At 42.5% G+C, this 18,018-nt stretch overlaps 1 protein-coding gene across 1 annotated transcript in view; it reads left to right on the top strand.

The window, feature by feature from the left end:
- The first annotated feature begins 2,701 nt into the window (after window positions 1-2,701).
- Window positions 2,702-18,018, top strand: part of rnf17 (ring finger protein 17) — a 34,069-nt gene continuing 18,752 nt past the window's right edge. The window contains exons 1-23 of the mRNA XM_022740123.1: window positions 2,702-2,771; window positions 3,848-3,960; window positions 4,152-4,249; window positions 4,374-4,461; window positions 5,428-5,517; window positions 5,642-5,745; window positions 5,925-6,093; window positions 6,190-6,266; window positions 6,468-6,542; window positions 7,152-7,432; window positions 7,570-7,662; window positions 8,258-8,416; window positions 8,569-8,740; window positions 9,388-9,529; window positions 10,094-10,281; window positions 10,371-10,500; window positions 10,733-10,895; window positions 11,118-11,233; window positions 11,859-11,931; window positions 12,030-12,147; window positions 12,447-12,704; window positions 12,859-13,006; window positions 13,326-13,438. Coding sequence (XP_022595844.1) covers window positions 2,702-2,771; window positions 3,848-3,960; window positions 4,152-4,249; window positions 4,374-4,461; window positions 5,428-5,517; window positions 5,642-5,745; window positions 5,925-6,093; window positions 6,190-6,266; window positions 6,468-6,542; window positions 7,152-7,432; window positions 7,570-7,662; window positions 8,258-8,416; window positions 8,569-8,740; window positions 9,388-9,529; window positions 10,094-10,281; window positions 10,371-10,500; window positions 10,733-10,895; window positions 11,118-11,233; window positions 11,859-11,931; window positions 12,030-12,147; window positions 12,447-12,704; window positions 12,859-13,006; window positions 13,326-13,438 — 3,038 coding nt within the window. The remainder of the gene's footprint in view (window positions 2,772-3,847; window positions 3,961-4,151; window positions 4,250-4,373; window positions 4,462-5,427; window positions 5,518-5,641; window positions 5,746-5,924; window positions 6,094-6,189; window positions 6,267-6,467; window positions 6,543-7,151; window positions 7,433-7,569; window positions 7,663-8,257; window positions 8,417-8,568; window positions 8,741-9,387; window positions 9,530-10,093; window positions 10,282-10,370; window positions 10,501-10,732; window positions 10,896-11,117; window positions 11,234-11,858; window positions 11,932-12,029; window positions 12,148-12,446; window positions 12,705-12,858; window positions 13,007-13,325; window positions 13,439-18,018) is intronic.

An 18,018-nucleotide genomic window follows, 5' to 3' on the forward strand; every position in this document is an offset into this window, starting at 1 on the left:
AGTGATTCAGGAAATAACCGGGGAATAACAATGAAGTGGACGGATGGTCGTACAAGATCATCAGGAGAGAGCTAACGAGACAACGCAGCTTAATTAAGAGCATCATTAATGAGTAAATGACTCGATAAGGGTTTTGGGGAGGGGGCGGGTGGGTAGGGGGGGGCGTGGAGGAGGGTTATTGTTCCTACGGAAACACGAGGGAAATCACCCGAGGATGGTAAGTGACCCACATTTGGGAAGAGGAAAGATGGGGGGCGACCCCCATTCCCCTAACCCGCACCCCCATATCCCCCCCTGGGCGGCCCGCTGATTGGTTCATTACCCATAGTGAACACATCTACTGCCCCCCCACCCTAGTATACACACACACACACAAACACACACGCACACACACAGCGACCCTGCCCTGCTTGCAGCCTGTCTATGATCATCCTGCCCTGGTGAAGACCCGTGTCCAGATTCCTTCAGTTTCATACATAGCTCCACACGCTCCCCGTCTGCTGGAATGCAGACTGCAGGAAAATATGGAGGAAATATTTCTTTTGTTTGGCATCAACTTGCATCAAAATCTGTTCACAGACAAGGAAGTGATTAATCAATGTAAAACAAGTTCACAGATTTTTTTGTTGATTAGATTCTTGCACACTTGCACACATGTGACTTCAAAACCAGCGGTGAAGTACAAATGATTGTGAAATTTCAGAAGGGAAATGCTGAATTATGGATACACTTTCTCCATCCATGTGGTCTGCAAATGAAAGCCTCTCAAATACTCAACAACAATTAAAGAAGATGAAGATTTGAATGTGAACTGAATAGGTTTCTTTTAAATAGGAAATTTATTCATAAATTATTTTAATATCCCATTGAGTTTGAAGTTTGGATTTTGTTGAACATCAAACTTATACCAGGATAACAAAGGAAGGTACGTTCTTTTATTTGGTATGTTCAACCCTCAGCCTACACTGTATATGTGAGCTGATGTTCACATTAGTCAGATACATTTAAAGTGTTAAACTTCCTTGGGCTAATGTGTTAAGTGATCTTGAATACTTTCCTGCCTCCTATTAGCAGACAGGTGTAGAACTCTATACCTGTAGGCGCTTTCACACCTCACACCAAGATGGTCTACTTTCACTTCAGATCAACACCAGGAGCTGTATTTATCTGGACAGTTACACAGAGGTGGGAGTCGTACTGTTGAAACACATGTATTTCAAGTTGTTCTTCGGGGCTGAATCCTGCCATCTCTACGCGGAAAGACGCCCCTTGATTCGCCGCACTTTCATCGCCCCCCCCTCCAGGGATTTGGATGAACACTCTCTGAAGGTTAAAGTTTTGACCGTGTTGAATGCTAGATGATTTACCTTTACCATCTGATGCCTGTGCCTCCCTGCTCTCCATTGGCTGTCACTCCCGGTTACTGCTGCTTCACTGGGTTGCTGGCGATTGTCCTCAGGCGGGCGGTGTTGCTTGCAGCTGCGCTCAGATGGAAGAGAGGACCGACATGCTGCCGTTACGTCTGCTGTGCAGCCTTGCAATTGGTTCAAAAGGAAACAAAGGAATATATCACACAACACAACAATGCAAGAGAAATGTATTTTGTGATTGGTAAAGGAGATAAAACAATAAAGAAAAACAACAAGTTACAAACAAAGGTTTAAAACGATGCAAACTCATAATGTTTCAGCTTATAGCTTCAGTTTAGACACATCAAACACATTGGGACTAAAGGCACTTTCCTTTTACACATTTACATCCTCCAAAATAACCACACACTATCACCTGTGATGTTTAACCCAGAGATGCAAAGACAAACAGATGCCAAACTGCAGATTTCCAAAAAGAGATGCTCAGTAGGGTGACACATGGTATTCATAAAAATTTTTTAAAAAAGAACATAAAAGTGAATATTTGCACATGTGAAGAGCTCTGGGGTATACTTTTTTCAGCTGGCCTTTGTGAACCCATCATCTCATGGACCACCTGTATTGATGTGTGTCTGCTTTAGTCTTTGGCGCCCTCAAGTGCCCAAAAAAGAAGAGTACATAATTAGGACTCAAATTTTTAGCTGTTATTACTCCCTGACCTTAGTTGCCATGACTGAGAAGACATCACTACCTTCACTCACTGACATGTTATTGATAAATGAGGCAGATGTCAGTGTGTGTTTGAGTCTCTTTGTGGTTGTTTTGTATCTTTTACAATCTTAAACTGAAAAGTACTTAGTAATCATAGAGCCATACAGCTACAGTATGTGTCCATCTTTTTCTCACCTACTGGCTTGTAAATTACACTCATATGTTGTCCACACATTTTATTTATTATATGAATTTGATATTAGTATGTTTTTTTTGGACCACAGTGGAAATAAACCTTGGATTTTGTTGTATTATTCTTGACATTTTGCAGATATATGTTACCTGGGATCATCCCTCTCACTAAACTAAACTAAACTAAACTAAACTAAACTTTTACCTGATGTAATAAGACAGGACATCAAAACATTAAAGCTGAATTAATAACACTTTGTGATAATCAAACTAAAATATTCGTTATTATTCATGATTAAACTTCGTCCCGTTGTCACTGAACGCACCTGCTTGGTCACTGAACGCACCTGCTTGGTCACGTGACAAAGACAACCGCCTGCATCTTATCGTTTGCGACTAAAGAAAAAAGATTTTTACAGACATTAATGATGGACAGACGGGACAGCAACCCCAGCGCTGTCATTTGCAAGTTATGTGGAGAGGTCTTCACTCTTCCTGGTAGGACATTAACATCCATTTTCTTACAGTTTAACCTCCGTGTTTTAAGTTTTTTTTATAAGTTGTTGTCGGCTAAACGACGCCTGCTAGCTAGCTAGCTGCAGCTAGTTAATGTCACGTGTGTTAGCAGCTGTTTGAATGTGCAGGTTTTATATAATAAGCCTTGCGTTAATATCACAACGTGGCTAATAAAACTTAGCAGACAATGATTTACCTTCTCAAGGTCTTTATATGTTGTGGTTTTCTTCTGATAGCTAAGCTAGCTTTAAGTTGGAGCACAGGCTGAAAATGTCGCGCCCAGGCGAGTTCAGCCATGTTGTCCCGGTCACGCGCAACAACTAACGCGCTGCTTAAACTACGACTCTGACTTTGACAAATATCTCCATCCTTAAATATTTTTTAACCAGATTTCTTCAAATTTTTAAATTAATAAGGCTGTAACTAACAGGGTTTCCATGGGTCCTTGTTATACTTTTAAGTTTGTGAATATGAGAAGAAGAAGAAGAAAATCAAGGCCTTAAATGTTTTTGAAAATAACTATTTGAATTTATGTATTCTGTGCAAAAATAGAAATTTAAATTCTTTTGATAATTTTTTTACTTATATTTAATGGGTTTTTCAATAAAGACACTAAATATTATAACTGTTTGTGTGCTGTTGTCTGTAACTTAATTTGAATGAATTTCCCCTAGGGGATGAATGAAGTATCTATCTATCTATCTATCTATCTATCTATCTATCTATGTATCTATCTATCTATCTATCTATCTATCTATCTATGTATCTATCTATCTACCTATCTATCTATCTATCTATAGATGAAGAAAATACAGAAAACCAGGTCATTCTAAAGGATTCACAAACTTTTTGTTTCCACTGTAAATCATCTAACATTTGATGTGGGCCAGGTGACAGAGCCAGCCCCTTATTTGTGTAGGAATCGGTGGCTATTCTTCGCAATAACAAAAATGTACATGATATGCTTTTGCATTTGTCATTACACAAACATTGCATTATTTATGCTTGTCTTTATTGAATGCTGTGTGTGTGTGTGTTATTTTGTTTTCTCTTTTCAGAGGATGAAGTTGACGGCAACCTCCCTCGTGTGCTTTTATGTGGCCACATCTACTGCACATCTTGTCTACGGTCCATTCAGTGTGACACTGTCATTACATGTCCAGAGTGTGAGGTAAAATTGCAACTGAAATAATTCAGACTAGGTATAAAATGCAAACTTTGTCCTTGCTGGTTTGGTAACCAGCCAGACAATCGCTTAATCTTGCAAAGTGGTTTTCGACTTTGTGATTTGCATCAAGTTCAAGGCTGAAAATGTTCAAATGGTAGGATGACAATGAAAAAACAAAGTTCCCCCCTCTGCAGGTTAAGTCCACGCTCCCTGAAGGCGGGGTGTACTGTCTGCAGGAGGACAGCAGAATTATTGGCCTCATCTACACTGCTAAAATGAACAAAATGAAAAGGTAAAAAAAACAAAACAGTTCTGATTCTTTTGCCTCCTCCTTGTTTGATCAGATTGCGCAATAGATTCTTTTTAAAGAGAACCGGTCTTTGCTTTGATCATTTCTTTGTCGTCATCTCCTGAAGCCTCCAGTATGACAGATTAAGGAATCGCAAAAGGAACAAATTATCAACATCCCCAGAAATGAACGCCAATACCAAGGATATGGATCAGGTATGTTTGGGTGATCACAGAGGTTGCTGGCGGGTAATGAGAAGTTTTACCCATGTTGCCTAAGACGTGGGTTTGTATCGTAGTACCTTATGTGAGATGGCATTAGAGTACAGAACTACAAGTGTCAAGTGACTGGGATAAAAACAGTGCTTGCAAGTCTTGAGTGAAAAGGTAAATTGCTCCTTGTGTGTTGTGGATGAGATGTTGCCTGTCTTTTAGTACAGGGTTTTGTTTACAAGTGGAAGTCCAGTATCGACAGATGGATTGGTGTAGGGACTGAACTAATCAATTTTGCAAGACTGTTCTGAGAACTAACCTCTCAATCGATCTAAACTCCTCTCTTGTTGTCATACGCTTTCACTACTGACCAAGAAGAAGCTTACAGATTCATCTCTGGCGTAAACATTTGAATAGCGATATCTCTTGAGTTACTTCCTTTTGAGATAAGGAGACATGTGGAAGATTTGTGGCTCCTCCTGGCTCTCCTGGGAGGATGAGGATAAGATCCATGGCTGATTCGGGTGTATTGGTGTTGCAGAATGTCTGATCAGAATTCAAGCTGTTGCTGAAGCTCGAATTATATTTTATTCTTTGACACACAGTGACATAATTTTACCATCAGTCCTTAATTTAAATGTGCAATAACTGATTTTTTTTTTTGCCAGTTGAGGGAATTGGAAACAAGTTGTAAAAACAGTATTGACATATCATCAACTTTAAGTGATTCAGTTGCAGATTTATACACCCAGTAGCTCAGGAGAAACAATAGCATTAGCTTGGAGTTTTGTTTCAGACCGCTTGATGAATGTTACTTCAATGTTCACTCTCTTTTAGCCTTTTGTGTCTGAAAATGACAGTGTGTTAGCAGCCAGCGTGAACCCGAACAGTAACTTTAGGGAGGGTGTATCGGCTGAGCACAAATGATTCAGATTAAAATGGCTAAAATTCTGGTTATGTTTTATTCAGCCAGCAGATATTGAGAAGATTGAGAAGACGGTGGATGAGGCATTGGTCCAGGCTGCAGAAAATCTTGCTCAGCTGGAACACATCCACGAGGTGAAAGCTGCGCTACATCCAAAAAACTTCTCACAAGTTGAAGGAAAGAAAAACATTCTTGCATATCAGAAAGACAAGAGTAAATCAAAAGTGAGTCTTCCATGTCTGTGTTTCATCTGTGCAGACTCTGACGACTGGCCTGGCAGAACAGGTGAAGAGAGAGAAAGCTCGGCTGGAGACGGAGATCAAACAAGCTGCAGACAAGGCTTCTCATGCTATCCAAAAGTGGTATGGAAAGTAAAAGCTGTATAACGAGATTCTATTTTCTCTTCTGGAAAAATGTCAGATCTGTTGATATGAAGCCCAAGATTTCACACAGGTCTTGCTTCTCCTCAGATTGTTTTATTCTCTGGAGAAAGTCTGTAAAGTGACATTTATCGTCACACCTGCAATTTCCTTATCAACAGGAGGGATGTGCAGTTGGCTAAGCTGACAAAACTGGAGGCACAGTTCTCCACCAGCCAAGCGGAAGCGTGCCGAGTCCAGGAGAGGATAAAGGCCCTGGAGATTGCAATGCAGATGGCCAGAGAAGTCCGCCGTGTCCCCTTCCTGGAGCAGTACTGCACCCTGGATAAGGTATGAGAAGCTATGCTTATTCTTTCATGGTGAGCACACAGTGTCAGATACTATAAAACTGACTGTGGTGTTTGTGTGGTTGTGTGTGGGTGATAGGTCCTGGAGACGCTGCAGGCCCCTGTGGATAAGCAGTCCTTCGATATGAAGTGCATTACTATGGGCTCTGGAATGAGGTTTGCTGTGTCTGTTGAAGGAAACCACATTGTGTTAAATACTACAATACTGAAATTGATTGATGTACTCGCCACTGTTCATTTCCTGTGCCCTGTACTTGTTTATTGTGCTGTAGATGCATGAAGCAGAACATTAGGGACAAGCTTTTTACTCACTATACATGAACATTGAAGTTTTGTGTGTGTATGTTTGTGTTCCAGCTGTGTTTTGCAGTCAGAAAGTCTCAGCAGGAGTCTGGCCTTGTCTCTGAAGATGGAAGTCAGCAACCCGAAGCAGTAAATATCTTCCAATATGTCCAATATCTCATTTTGATTAATTTGGGCCCGGGGATGAAAACTGCCAAAAATCCCGGCCTCTGTTTTTCTTTTTTCTAGAACTGGAGTTATAAAACCTCAGTAAAGAACTTCATTACACAGCCAAGCAGCTGTCTGTTACCATAGTTACGAGTTATGGCCGTGAGGAGAGTTTCTCTCATCTGTGCCACTTCAGACATCACGATACATCATTAACATGAAACATTGTTCTAGTACAGGCTATTCTGTTTAAATGAGTGTTTGTTATTCCATCTTGAAACTGGACAACATGTTGAACTACATGAATAAAGGTTTTTTTGGGGGGGGGGTATTTGGTAGGTCTAAGTTTTTTAAGTTGATGTTTCACCAAAACATAGTGGGAAAATACTAGACCCCAATACAAACAGTAGCCTCTCCTGTTATTGCCCCCAATCTTTTAATTTTGCATCTGTTGCACATAGTGTTTTTCAGGTTAATTCATTTCATTTTTAGAGAATATTACACAAAATAATATGTGTAAATATTTGTAAATTACTTCCTTTGTATGGTTTCTTTGTTCTGAAACAAAGTCCTCTTGCTGTTCCCTTTTAGCTTGTCCGATTCTCCACCCAAAGGCTACCAGCCGGGAAACAGAAAATCACTCTTGCAACGCGGAGAGGGCAGGAAGTGTGTGTCACCCAGTCGCAGCAAGACCCCTTTCCCACAAAACCCAGACAAGGAGAGCCCGGGGGCTAACAGTCATTCGTCACGGGGCTCCTCCCCAAGCCCAAGACCTCGGCGCAGGTCCAACGCCTCTCGCCACAGCTCGGGCTCAGACATCGGGACTCCAGATGTAATTATTGAGGAGCTCTTAGAGGAGGGACAAGAGCACGGTGTGTGTGGCTTTGTGCCTCATTTGATCTCATTTACATAATGTCAATGATATCAATCAGAATATTAAATTGGCTATGATAGACACAGAAGAGAGGCCTTAATCTATTTCTGTTTAATGTCTTGTATGCACCTGCAGCTGCTCCCCCGCCCACCGGCCCTGAGCTGGCTAATGACAAGTGGAGAGTCCACAGGAGAAGGAAAAATCAGATTTTTGGCAATAGGAGAAATGGTAGGGAGAGGCAATTGTGGATTTTTGTAGTTACATTAAGATTATACATAGAATATTAATGTGAATATAAAACAAACCTCAAATTTCGTTTTATCTCAAAGACTTACAAGAATATTCGTCTTTGATAAATCAGTGTAGACGGGTACACTGCCTTTGAAACCTTTCAAATGTCTTGTTTTTTATTTTAAAGATATGAAAAAATATCTTTAAAATGTAATGCACATATGCATAACAAACTTACCATCTCAAAGAGAATCAGTGGATTCGTTTGTTGATTTCAGCTTCAAATCTTCTCATGTGACATTTTGTGACACTTTATCTTGGCAGCTCAACACATTTATCAAAGAAATCAATCTACTAGTAGTGAAATTATTTCCTCTGTGCCGTAGTACATGTAACATGATCCAGCAGAAAACACTTTCAACACACACACACACACACACTACAAACAGCCCATAATACAAAACTCGAGGCTCGTCCTGCAACACAAAAGACATTACTAGCTCCAGTCTCCATCCTCTTCATCTGTGACCCAGTTTTCCTGTTTTCTCATCCTTGTTTATCTCCCTCGTGTTTGTCTTACTTTACTTCCCAGTCACCCAATGGGTGGTGGTGACCCACGTCGTGAATCCAAGTCACTTCTACGTGCGCTACGTGGCCGAGAGGAGGGAGAGCGAGTCCATGTCTAAGAAGATCAACCACTTCTGCTGCAGAGACAGTTGCCACTTCTCTTCCAGTGATGCAGTGGAGACTGGTGTGTGTTTGTGTGTCCTCAAAGTGATGGAGAAATAAGTTTAAGCATATGGCAATGAAAGTTAAAGTAAAGCCTTGACCTAATTAATGTTGAGCAAATTAGACGTTTATTAGGTTTATTGATTCAGCCTTTGTTCCTCCGCTCGTCCTCAGGCTCCATGATCCTTGTGAAGTGGAAGGAGGGGCTCTGGTGTCGGACCAGTGTGGTGGAGGTGTTGCAGGTTGGCTGTGCGGACGCTGTGAAAACCTGCAAAGTCAGCCAGCTGGCCACTGTCCGGGTCTTCTTCCTCGACTACGGCTTCACCAAAAGCATCACGATACAGAGGTACACGCGCAAACGGATAGGTGTACGTAGAAACCGTTCTATAGTGACACGCTCCAGATACTGTCCAATTAAATATGGCCTCAATCTCTCTGGAACAAATTGGCTTTCATTCTGGCAACTATCCACCACCTCATCCTTACTGCTACATCATTGTCTGCTTCCCTGCAAAACCAGCAGTCGTCCAGGTGTTTCCCTTTTCTTATTCTCACACATCGGTGTTTAAAATCTTTTGTCTAATTTAGACCGTCTGCATGTCACCCCCCCCTCTCTGTCTGCCCTTGTTTCACAGATATATACGGTCATGTGATTTTTTATTTTTATTTTTTAAGCCTTTTGATTTAATTGTCCACCAGTCTGTGTCATCGGCCGTCTGTGATTAATTTATGGGGGGTCTTGGAGGTTTCTTTTCAGACGCTCTGCTCTTGGGCTGAATTTGACCATATCTTCCAGCATCAGAACATGATTGTTTCACTTTCTGTACTGAAAGATGATGTTATGTCTCAGCTTCTCAGTATGGCCCCAGTTTAAAGAAACTATTCAGCATTTATTTGTTGCCAGTGCCTATTTCAGAGGAATACAGTTGATTGTGAAGCATTTCTCAGTAGAATTCTTGCACATCCTCCTCTCTTCTCTCTCACCTTCTGCAGTGACGAGGCGACCACCGAGTCTTCACTGAACGCTGTGAACAAGCACCTGAGGAAGGTGGGCAAGGCACTAAATGTGGACCTGGGTCACTTTGCTCCTCAAGCCATCAGATGTTCCCTCAAGGACCTGGTCCCGTATGACCTGGTAAGACCGCTGAGATTCACATTGATACATTATCTGTGATTGACCGAATTATTTTACATTTTTCTTCTCTGATGAGGGACATGAGAGAACATGTTAGAAACTTCATACTTACACCACAGGTTCTTCAGGTAGAGTAGATGATCTGATTAGATTTTGCAGCATATTTCTGCACAAATTTGCATATTAACGAAGTAACACTGATTTTGCAGAGGCTGCTGTCACTCGTTAACAGACGATTTAAAATCTCTTGTGAATAAATAACTCAAGAACAAGACTTATGATGATCTGATTAGATTTTGATGTGCCTTGCTGCACAAATATGCCTCTTAATGAGGTAAAATTGATCATTGTGTTTAACTTCTGTACTGGTTTAAACTACCAGCACTGTAAACATACGTGTTCTTTGTCATGGAGCTCATGGTGGAACATACAAGTGCCTCTTGCGTGAAATTTAGCGTCATGTTTTATTTTTAAAATGTTTTTTCATTGCAAAAGTAGGAGGTGTGTTTTCTCTCTCTCTCTCTCTCTCTCTCTCTCTCTCTCTCTCTCTCTGTGTGTGTTCAGACAAAAGGCTGGAGTAAAGAGGCGCAGGTTGAATTCCTCAGCGTGGTCAGCTCTGCAGCAGTGGAGATGAGGCCTTTGGGTCAGGACTCAGACTCTTTGCTGGTGGACCTGAGGAAAGCGCCCATGGACCAATCCAGTGACATACCCATCTCTGTCAGAGAGTACCTTGTTTTCATTGAAGTGGCCAGGTACATGTGTGGGAAAAAATTCAGACTTTCTGAGTATCGAGCCCTGCTACTGAAGACTGTCTAACTTTGGCTGTGCTCTGTGCTGATAGGTTTTATTCTCCAGTGACGCTGAGCAGGAGGCCCCTGCTGTACTACCCTCCTGTCTATCCCAAGATCAACACAGAGCTCAATGCCGTGGTGTCCCACATCAACGACCCTGCTGACTTCTTCATCCAGCTGGTACTAGATATGCACATAAAGAAACACACATGCAGTATATGTATATAAGAGAGGCTTAGATGTCAGGGATATAAAAAGCCTTGTGGTCTTAGAAGAGAAAATATAAAGGTTAGCATTTTAAGAAAAATCACAGAAACTATTTCACTATCTTTTGTTTTTTTTTTCTTTATCAATATTTTCATTTGGTGTGTGCCCCCCCGCCCCGCACCCACACCTCTCTATCCCCGACCAGGTCGACAACATGGAGTCCTTGTTGCTCTCGGCCAAGCTCCAGGACTGTTACAATGCGACAACCGTGGCTGGACAGGATGACCTCTGCATCTACTGCCCTGTGATTGGACAGGCCTGTGTTGCCCGCTACGATGACAAGCAGTGGTACAGAGCCCAGGTCATAGGTGAGGCTGTGTGTGCACCTGTTAAAGGTTTTAAATAAATGTCTGTTCTGGATATTGCTTACTACTGTCACGTCACTGCCACATGTTAAAGCACTGGTTTTGTTAACAGAGACTTGAACTGAAATTTAGATGGCGTGGAAGACGATCACTGCCACTTCAATTTGGCAAAAGGGTTACTTTGCCAACTAACCAGAAGTGTGTGTCTGTGTCTGTTCTGTGTAGGTCATCCAGGGGGCAGAAAGGTGGAAGTGCGGTTTGTAGACTTTGGCAATAAGAAAATCTTGTCAGTCAGCGACTTGAAGAAGATCAAGGATGAGTTCTTTGCCCTCCCTTCCATGGTGAGAAAACAGTTTTGATTGGTCAGCTGATATTTATTTTTAGGCCTCCAGCAGCATTAGGCATTGTGTTTTCAGGTTGTCGGTCCATACATCCGTCTCTGTCTGTCCGTCCCAGTCTCCTGGACGTTATATCTCAGAATTTCTTCAAATTTGTTACAAACATTCGCTTGGACTCGAGGAAGAACTGATTAGATTTTGGTGGTCAAAGGTCAAAGGTTAAAGGTCATCATAACCTTACATACAGCAATTATGACAAAATTTCCAGGGATAAAAAAGGATCTAACCTGAAATATACGTACAACTGTGAGGCGGTAATTCTAGATAACTTTTGTAAACAAAGAAAACAACATAAACTGCGTCTGCCCTCATGTGGAGTAATGACGCACCTTGACTGTCTTCACTAATAATCCTCAAGGAAGAATCTTGTCTAGACGCTGTGGCCGCTCATTTCTGATAACAATTCTGCAGCATTAAAATCAGCCTAGAGTAGATTACGTTACAGTAACTACTTACTTATGTATTTATACTTTACTCTCTTGACACTTCTTCTTCTTCTGCTGCTGCTGCTGCTGCTGTCCAGGCAATCCAATGCTGTTTGTCAAATGTGATTCCTCTGGATGGAGAGACCTGGAGCGATGCCTGCACCAACAGATTCATCAGCCTGGCTCACCAGAAACTGGTCACTATTGTGGCTACAGGTACTTTGTGCACGAGGGAGTGTTTTCTGATTTCTGACTGACCGCTGACTTCTGTGTTTTGTCACCAGTTTTATTTTCTTTCCTGTGCATCCCTCCAGGAAAAGTCGCCAAAACTGAGCCGCTGCCAATCAATCTATTTGAGAGCGGCCTGAACGGGCCAATATCCAACATCGCCGAGCTGCTGGTGAAAGAGGAGCTGGCCTGCTTCAAAGACGGGTGAGGCTTATCTGGGGTGTCCTCTACAACTTATATTTCTAAGCGTTAATGGGAACATGGCCACGGTAAGTTATCTGATCTGAGAATTTAAAGTGATATTTCTGAAGAAATATGTTGGAAAAGCTTAGTAGAGTGTCTGAACTGTCAGGTATTGGTAATCTGCAGATACTCAGTGTTGGGATATTAGTGTGAAAATGGAAAAAGCCACCTCTTGCTGTCACTCTTCGTCGTTGTTCATTATCTCCATTTCACCTCTTTTCACCCCTCTGTCTCCCCCAATTCCTTCTTCCCTCCTTCAGACCGAAGTCCAAGCATGTCAGGCCCCCTGGTGATGACTCTGCTGTATGGGACCCTCCACTGGAGCTCGCTTCAGCCGCGGAGGGCATTGGTAGCCCAGACCAAAACGTCCCCAGAGAGCAGGATGAGGAGCCGCTGGAGTTTCAGCTTCAGCTGAGGCTCCCTGCCCAGCTCAAAGACCTGAAAGTGAGAGTCTGCCACGTCAACTCCCCGAGCAGCTTCTACGTCCAGCTCACCCAGTACAACTCTCAGCTCAAAAGGTCAGCAGTTAAAAATCCTTTTTAAATAAACCAAATATTGGTACAGAAAAGTTCTTTGTTCTCTTTCCAGTTGAGGACCAGGTTTGTTTGTGCTGTCCTGTAGAACACCCAGTACTTGTTTAGTTCTGTGATGACATCTTCCTGTGTTTTTCAGGATATGTGAGCAGGTAAAGAAAGAGTGTGCGCTCGTGGAGTCCCGAGATGTGGCGTGGAAGGAAGACATGTACTGTGCTGCTCAGATTAACGGGGTTTGGGAGAGAGGACAGATCTGCTCTGACGTCACGTCCAGCAACATTGCAGAGGTACAAAAGCTGCTGCCCCCAAAGATCAGCCTGGACGTAGAGTTGGTCGTCTGTTACATCTCTTTACAGCCATTTTACTGCAACATGAGAGATTTTGAGTTGGAGTTTTGATATTTGTGATATTTGTTTGATCCAGACTGAATTTTATAAAGTGCAGCCTGATTGATCAGATTATTTACAGATATTTACCGTAGAGGACATTAGTTAATTAAAATAATTAATTAAATTAAAGCATTCACTGTAAGTTATTAAGGCTTTAATCTTGTCTGCAATTAATAATAGTGACTCTGCCTCTTGGTCTCTGTTGGTTGGTTACCAGGTGATACGCTGTGATCATGGCAACAAGGTGAAGCTCCACGTCAGCAACCTGCAGCCGCTGCCGACCTCTCTGATGGGCTCTCTGGCACTGGAGTGCACCCTCACTGACATCAGGTTACACACACACACACACACTCTGTATTTAGTGATGCACTGAGACACGTTCAGTATATCCATCCATAAAATAGACACACAAACCCTCAGACAATGTTTAACCTTTCTCATGATTTAAATGCAGCACAAGGCTTTTAATTCAGCTAATACACAACGTTTCACACATGGAGTGTGTGTGTGAGATCTAGACTTCGTCCTCACTCTCCTCCCTCTCTCTCTCTCTCTCTCTCTCTCTCTCTCTCTCTCTCTCTCTCTCTCTCTCTCGCTTCTCTCTCTCTCCTTCTCTCTTCTCTCTTCCTCTCTCCTCTCTTAGGCCCCAGGAGGCCCGATCCACCTGACGGCCACAGCATTGCGACTTTATTCTCCCACTACCCTGACGGGAAGCCTCGGCTGTTTATGACCATCAAAGGTCTCCTCTCCTTTCTCTCTTCATGCTCCTTTTCTCTTTCTCTATTTTTCCATGTTTGCTTCAAAATATCCAAAAACATTTCCCTCCATGTCAATGTTTTTAGTTTTTTTTTGTCCCGTTACTCCAATATGCAGCCTCTGTCTTTGTTACTATGTGTGACCTAGTTTTGAGTGTGTGTTCTGTCTCTTCGTCGCTCGTTGTCCAGGAGTTGACGGTATTGAGCGTCCAGCCCCCCGTCACTGCTGTTCTGCTCCAACAAGATTGGGACAGTTTGGTCAGAATTGCAGACTTTCTGCCGTCAGCGCAGGTGCCTCGCCCTCAGGAGAAAGGAAACAGAGGTTGTGGTGCCCAAATGGCGATGAAGAGAGTGGTGTGTGTGATTATTGTATTTACAGGTCTCTTGTTAACAACATTAGCAACCTTTTTTGTTTTTCCTCGTGTAGCATGTGCAAAAGTTTTATAGGCACTAAAAGTATTAGTGAGAGATCCTTTTAGAAAAATAAAGCCCTGAATAAGTTTTTAATCATCAGTTTTAACTGTCACTCCGTCACAAAGTGTAATGAAAAAAGAAAAAAAACCTTAAATCAAATTCAAACAGTCTGGCAAGCATGAGTCTTCATCGGGTACGCTGGTGCCACAGTTTTTTCAAGGTTGGTTTGTCCCACGTATCTCGGACGACTTGCTTCAGTTCTTCTGAGGGATTTAGTTCCGTTCTCAGTGTCTCCTGTGCCTTCATTGTAATCCCAGACTGACTCCATCGATGTGGAAGAGATCAGGGTCCTGTGGGTACCAGGACCATCTGACTGCAGGATCTCTTTGTTCCTCTTGTCTTTGAACAGGGTTTCTTTAATGTGACTTCTGGCTGTATGGTTTTGGGGTTCGTTGTTTATGCTGCAGAATAATTTGGGAGCGATCAGACGCATTCTGAAACTGTCTACAAAGCGGCTCTTTAATCTTTGCTACTATTTCTGGAGGGTGTTTACACTCAGAACAATATCCTCAGTTGGCCCTCAAGTTGGTATTTTTTGTAGTTTCTGTATTCTGGTTACTTGTCGTCAAGTGGCAGATTTTCAAGTGTTTAATTTTAAGGCAAATGTTATCCAGAGTTTTGTGTTTTTCTGTTCTTTGGTGCAAGAGTTGCTGTTCATTCCAGAAAACCGCAAAGAAACTGATGGCACAGTGCTCCAGTGAGGTCGAGGACAACAAACTCTTAGCCTGCTGATGATGAAACAGGATTACTCCTGAAGTCAATTGGCGCTTCTCCGTCCCGTTCCTTTTTCCCCCAATCGCCCCCGTCCCCTCCACTCCCACCCTTTCCAAAGAGGCCCCCCGCGCAAGCATTATGTTGCTGGAAAAAGGTCGAGTATCACACACACACACACACAGCACACAAGCACACACACACCGAGTTCTTATCAAGCTTTGATGTGTGTCGTGCTGTGTTGTGTGTGTTGAGAAACAAGGTGAAGACTCAAGCTGTACAAACCCCCCAGAGGCTGCCGTGTCTGCGGTCAACATCCAGACTAAATGTCTCCGCATCGGAGAGAGGACGGTCTTCATGTGTACACCAGGACACAGTAATGCAGCGTGCACATGAGACAACATCAATCAACCTTGGCTTAATTAGGAATGAGATTAAACTTCGTTTTTTATCTCTCTGCGTTTATGTTTATTAGGTTTTTCCTTTTTTATATTTGATTGAAAAGGGCCAGAACAGGCTTGTATCTGCTCTTAAAATCCCTTTGTTTTTTTAATAGTCTTAAACTCCTGGTTGTTTCTTATAGTTCAGAGAAAGTGGCAGAATAAAAACTGAGGATATAATAAATGGTGTCCGTTGGCTGTTTCAGAGTTCTCAGTTGGTGCAGCTTATAGGGACGAGGATTCAGCAGGCAGAGCATGAAACACGCTGCCCAGAACAGAAGCCGCTACACCTGGAAGTCGGTCCTGGCTGTGCTGTTATTGCCCCTGATTGTTGTTAAAGGGACGAGGACAGCTTGCTGGAGGTGGCTGGAGGGACACGTTAAGGTCTGGGAAAAAACACACACACACAACAAAAAACCCTTTTCTTGTTATAGTTCACAACTTTTTAAAAGTTACCCAATCAACTGGTGGCACGGCTAAGAGATTGATGTTACGCAGCGCAGTATGTGCTAAACTGCATAGGAAACTAATTAAAAGCTTTAATGTGTCCTTTATCGGTAATGATAATATGTCGGTGTTACCAGGTACAATATGTGGACTATGGCTGGTGGAGAACATCCTGTGGTCCACGTGCACCCCATGCTGCTGATGTGACGTGTTCCTTCAGCTCTGTATGCCCTGCCAGCTGCACGGCCTCAACCCTGTAAGTGTGTGTGTGTGTGTGTGTGTGTGTATGTGTGGTTGTGTTACATGTTCACCTCATCTGTTCTTTTTCTTCTTCATCGTCCTCTCTGCCTCCTCAGGTTGGCGGAGGTGGCAGCGGGATGCGGTGGCCTGCTGAGGGAGGTGTGCTGAACCGCTGTGTGGACATGCGAGTCGCTGTAAAGTTACAGTCAATACTAAAGAATTAAATGTCTTACACACGTAACTAACTGTAAATATAGAATGGCTTTAATCATATTGTCCATGTCACCTTACTGCTTTTAGAGCTGGCAACGTTGTAGACAGTAAAAAGGAAATTAATCAGTGTCTATTTTGCATGAAATTGAAATATTATAAATATATAATTGATAATTGTCTAAATTTTAAAATATAAACATTTGCCTGCTTTTTCTTTTTGGCTTTTGACGGCGTCAGTCGATCAAAACAATCATTTTGAAGATGAACCTTAGTTAGTTACAAGATCAAAGGGTTTAGTAGTAGTAACTCGACTAGTAATGTAAGTGTGTGTGTGTTGTGTGTGTGGTGTGACTGTGTGTGTGTTGTGTGCGTGGTTGTGTTGTTGTGTGTGTGTGTGTGGTTAGAACTCAACTACGTCCTGAGTGACGCGCCTCAACAGTTGGCTTTTCTGGACGGAGCTGAGCCTCAGCAGGATCCTGTTCACCAGAACACGCCTCCATGGACCGGACTGTCGTCAGCACAGAAGGTGTGTGTGCTGTGTTGTATTTGTGTTCATTGTTCATGTTGTTTTTATGTTCTCAGATGAAGCAGTGCTGCATAATTTACACTAGGAACATCCGTGTTCTTCTCTGAGGGACACTCGGTGACGCCTCTGCCTGCCTTCCTGGATGATTGGGAATCGACACCGAGGTTACTGTAGTTAGAATAAAGACAATGTATTTTTAGTAACGGCCACATTACAACAAATGCTGTTAAAGCATTTAGGACTGATTGTCGCAGATCTGTGTTTCCCAGGGTCTGAGGGCCCAGAGAGCCACCGCTGGGGCCCTTTGATTTACCCCAAACCTGCGCACAGGAGGTTGAAGAAGTTTAAGTCCGGGTCAAGCACCTTGTGGACGCCACAATGAGGTACTGCTTTTAACGGAGAGATATAAACTGTTTTAAAAACATGCATTCACATTATTTTACCGATTAAAAAAAAACAAAAAATCAGGTAAACGTGCTGATTTGACAGGTTTTGAGGTGAACTTGATCCTTCAAAATAAAAACTGCAGTCATTTTAGTAAAGTGATAGATGTAGGTCCAAATATAGATCCAGATACAGTCTGTTATCTTGTTTTTTAGGCTGTAACTGTATCCTTCTAGGCTGCCTACGATCATTTTGGGACTCATTAACTCTTAATAGATTAAAGCTAAACTGATGCTCTAAACTGTTGATGAGACGGTTAATTCTTTCGTTCTCTGTGCTGCAGCTGTCCTTGGCCTTTGCGAGGGAACAGCCAGACTTGGAGGTGGATGGAAAGAGACTGGACGACGCTCTGACCAGAATCAATGCCAAAACATCAAACAGTCTGACGCAACCGACTCTCTCAGCTTCCCCTGCAAGCAGGGTAACAATTTCCTGTGTTACAAGCCGGTTTGTTTCCAGCAGGAGGAGCTTTTTCAAAAAGATTTATACAACTTGCGTTAGCATCATAACAGCTTTAGCTCATTTTTTTTACATTTTAAGACAAGTGTATTTTTGTGGATTGGAGTCAAGCTCTGTTGGCCTTTTTCATTAAATAGTTGCAGTGGCTTTGCACCTTTCAACAGTGACAGTTAATTGAAAATGAAGCTTCTTTCACTGCAG

Source organism: Seriola dumerili, unplaced genomic scaffold, assembly GCF_002260705.1.
Source record: "Seriola dumerili isolate Sdu_G_001 unplaced genomic scaffold, Sdu_1.0 BDQW01000052.1, whole genome shotgun sequence".
Classification (NCBI taxonomy): Eukaryota; Metazoa; Chordata; class Actinopteri; order Carangiformes; family Carangidae; genus Seriola; species Seriola dumerili.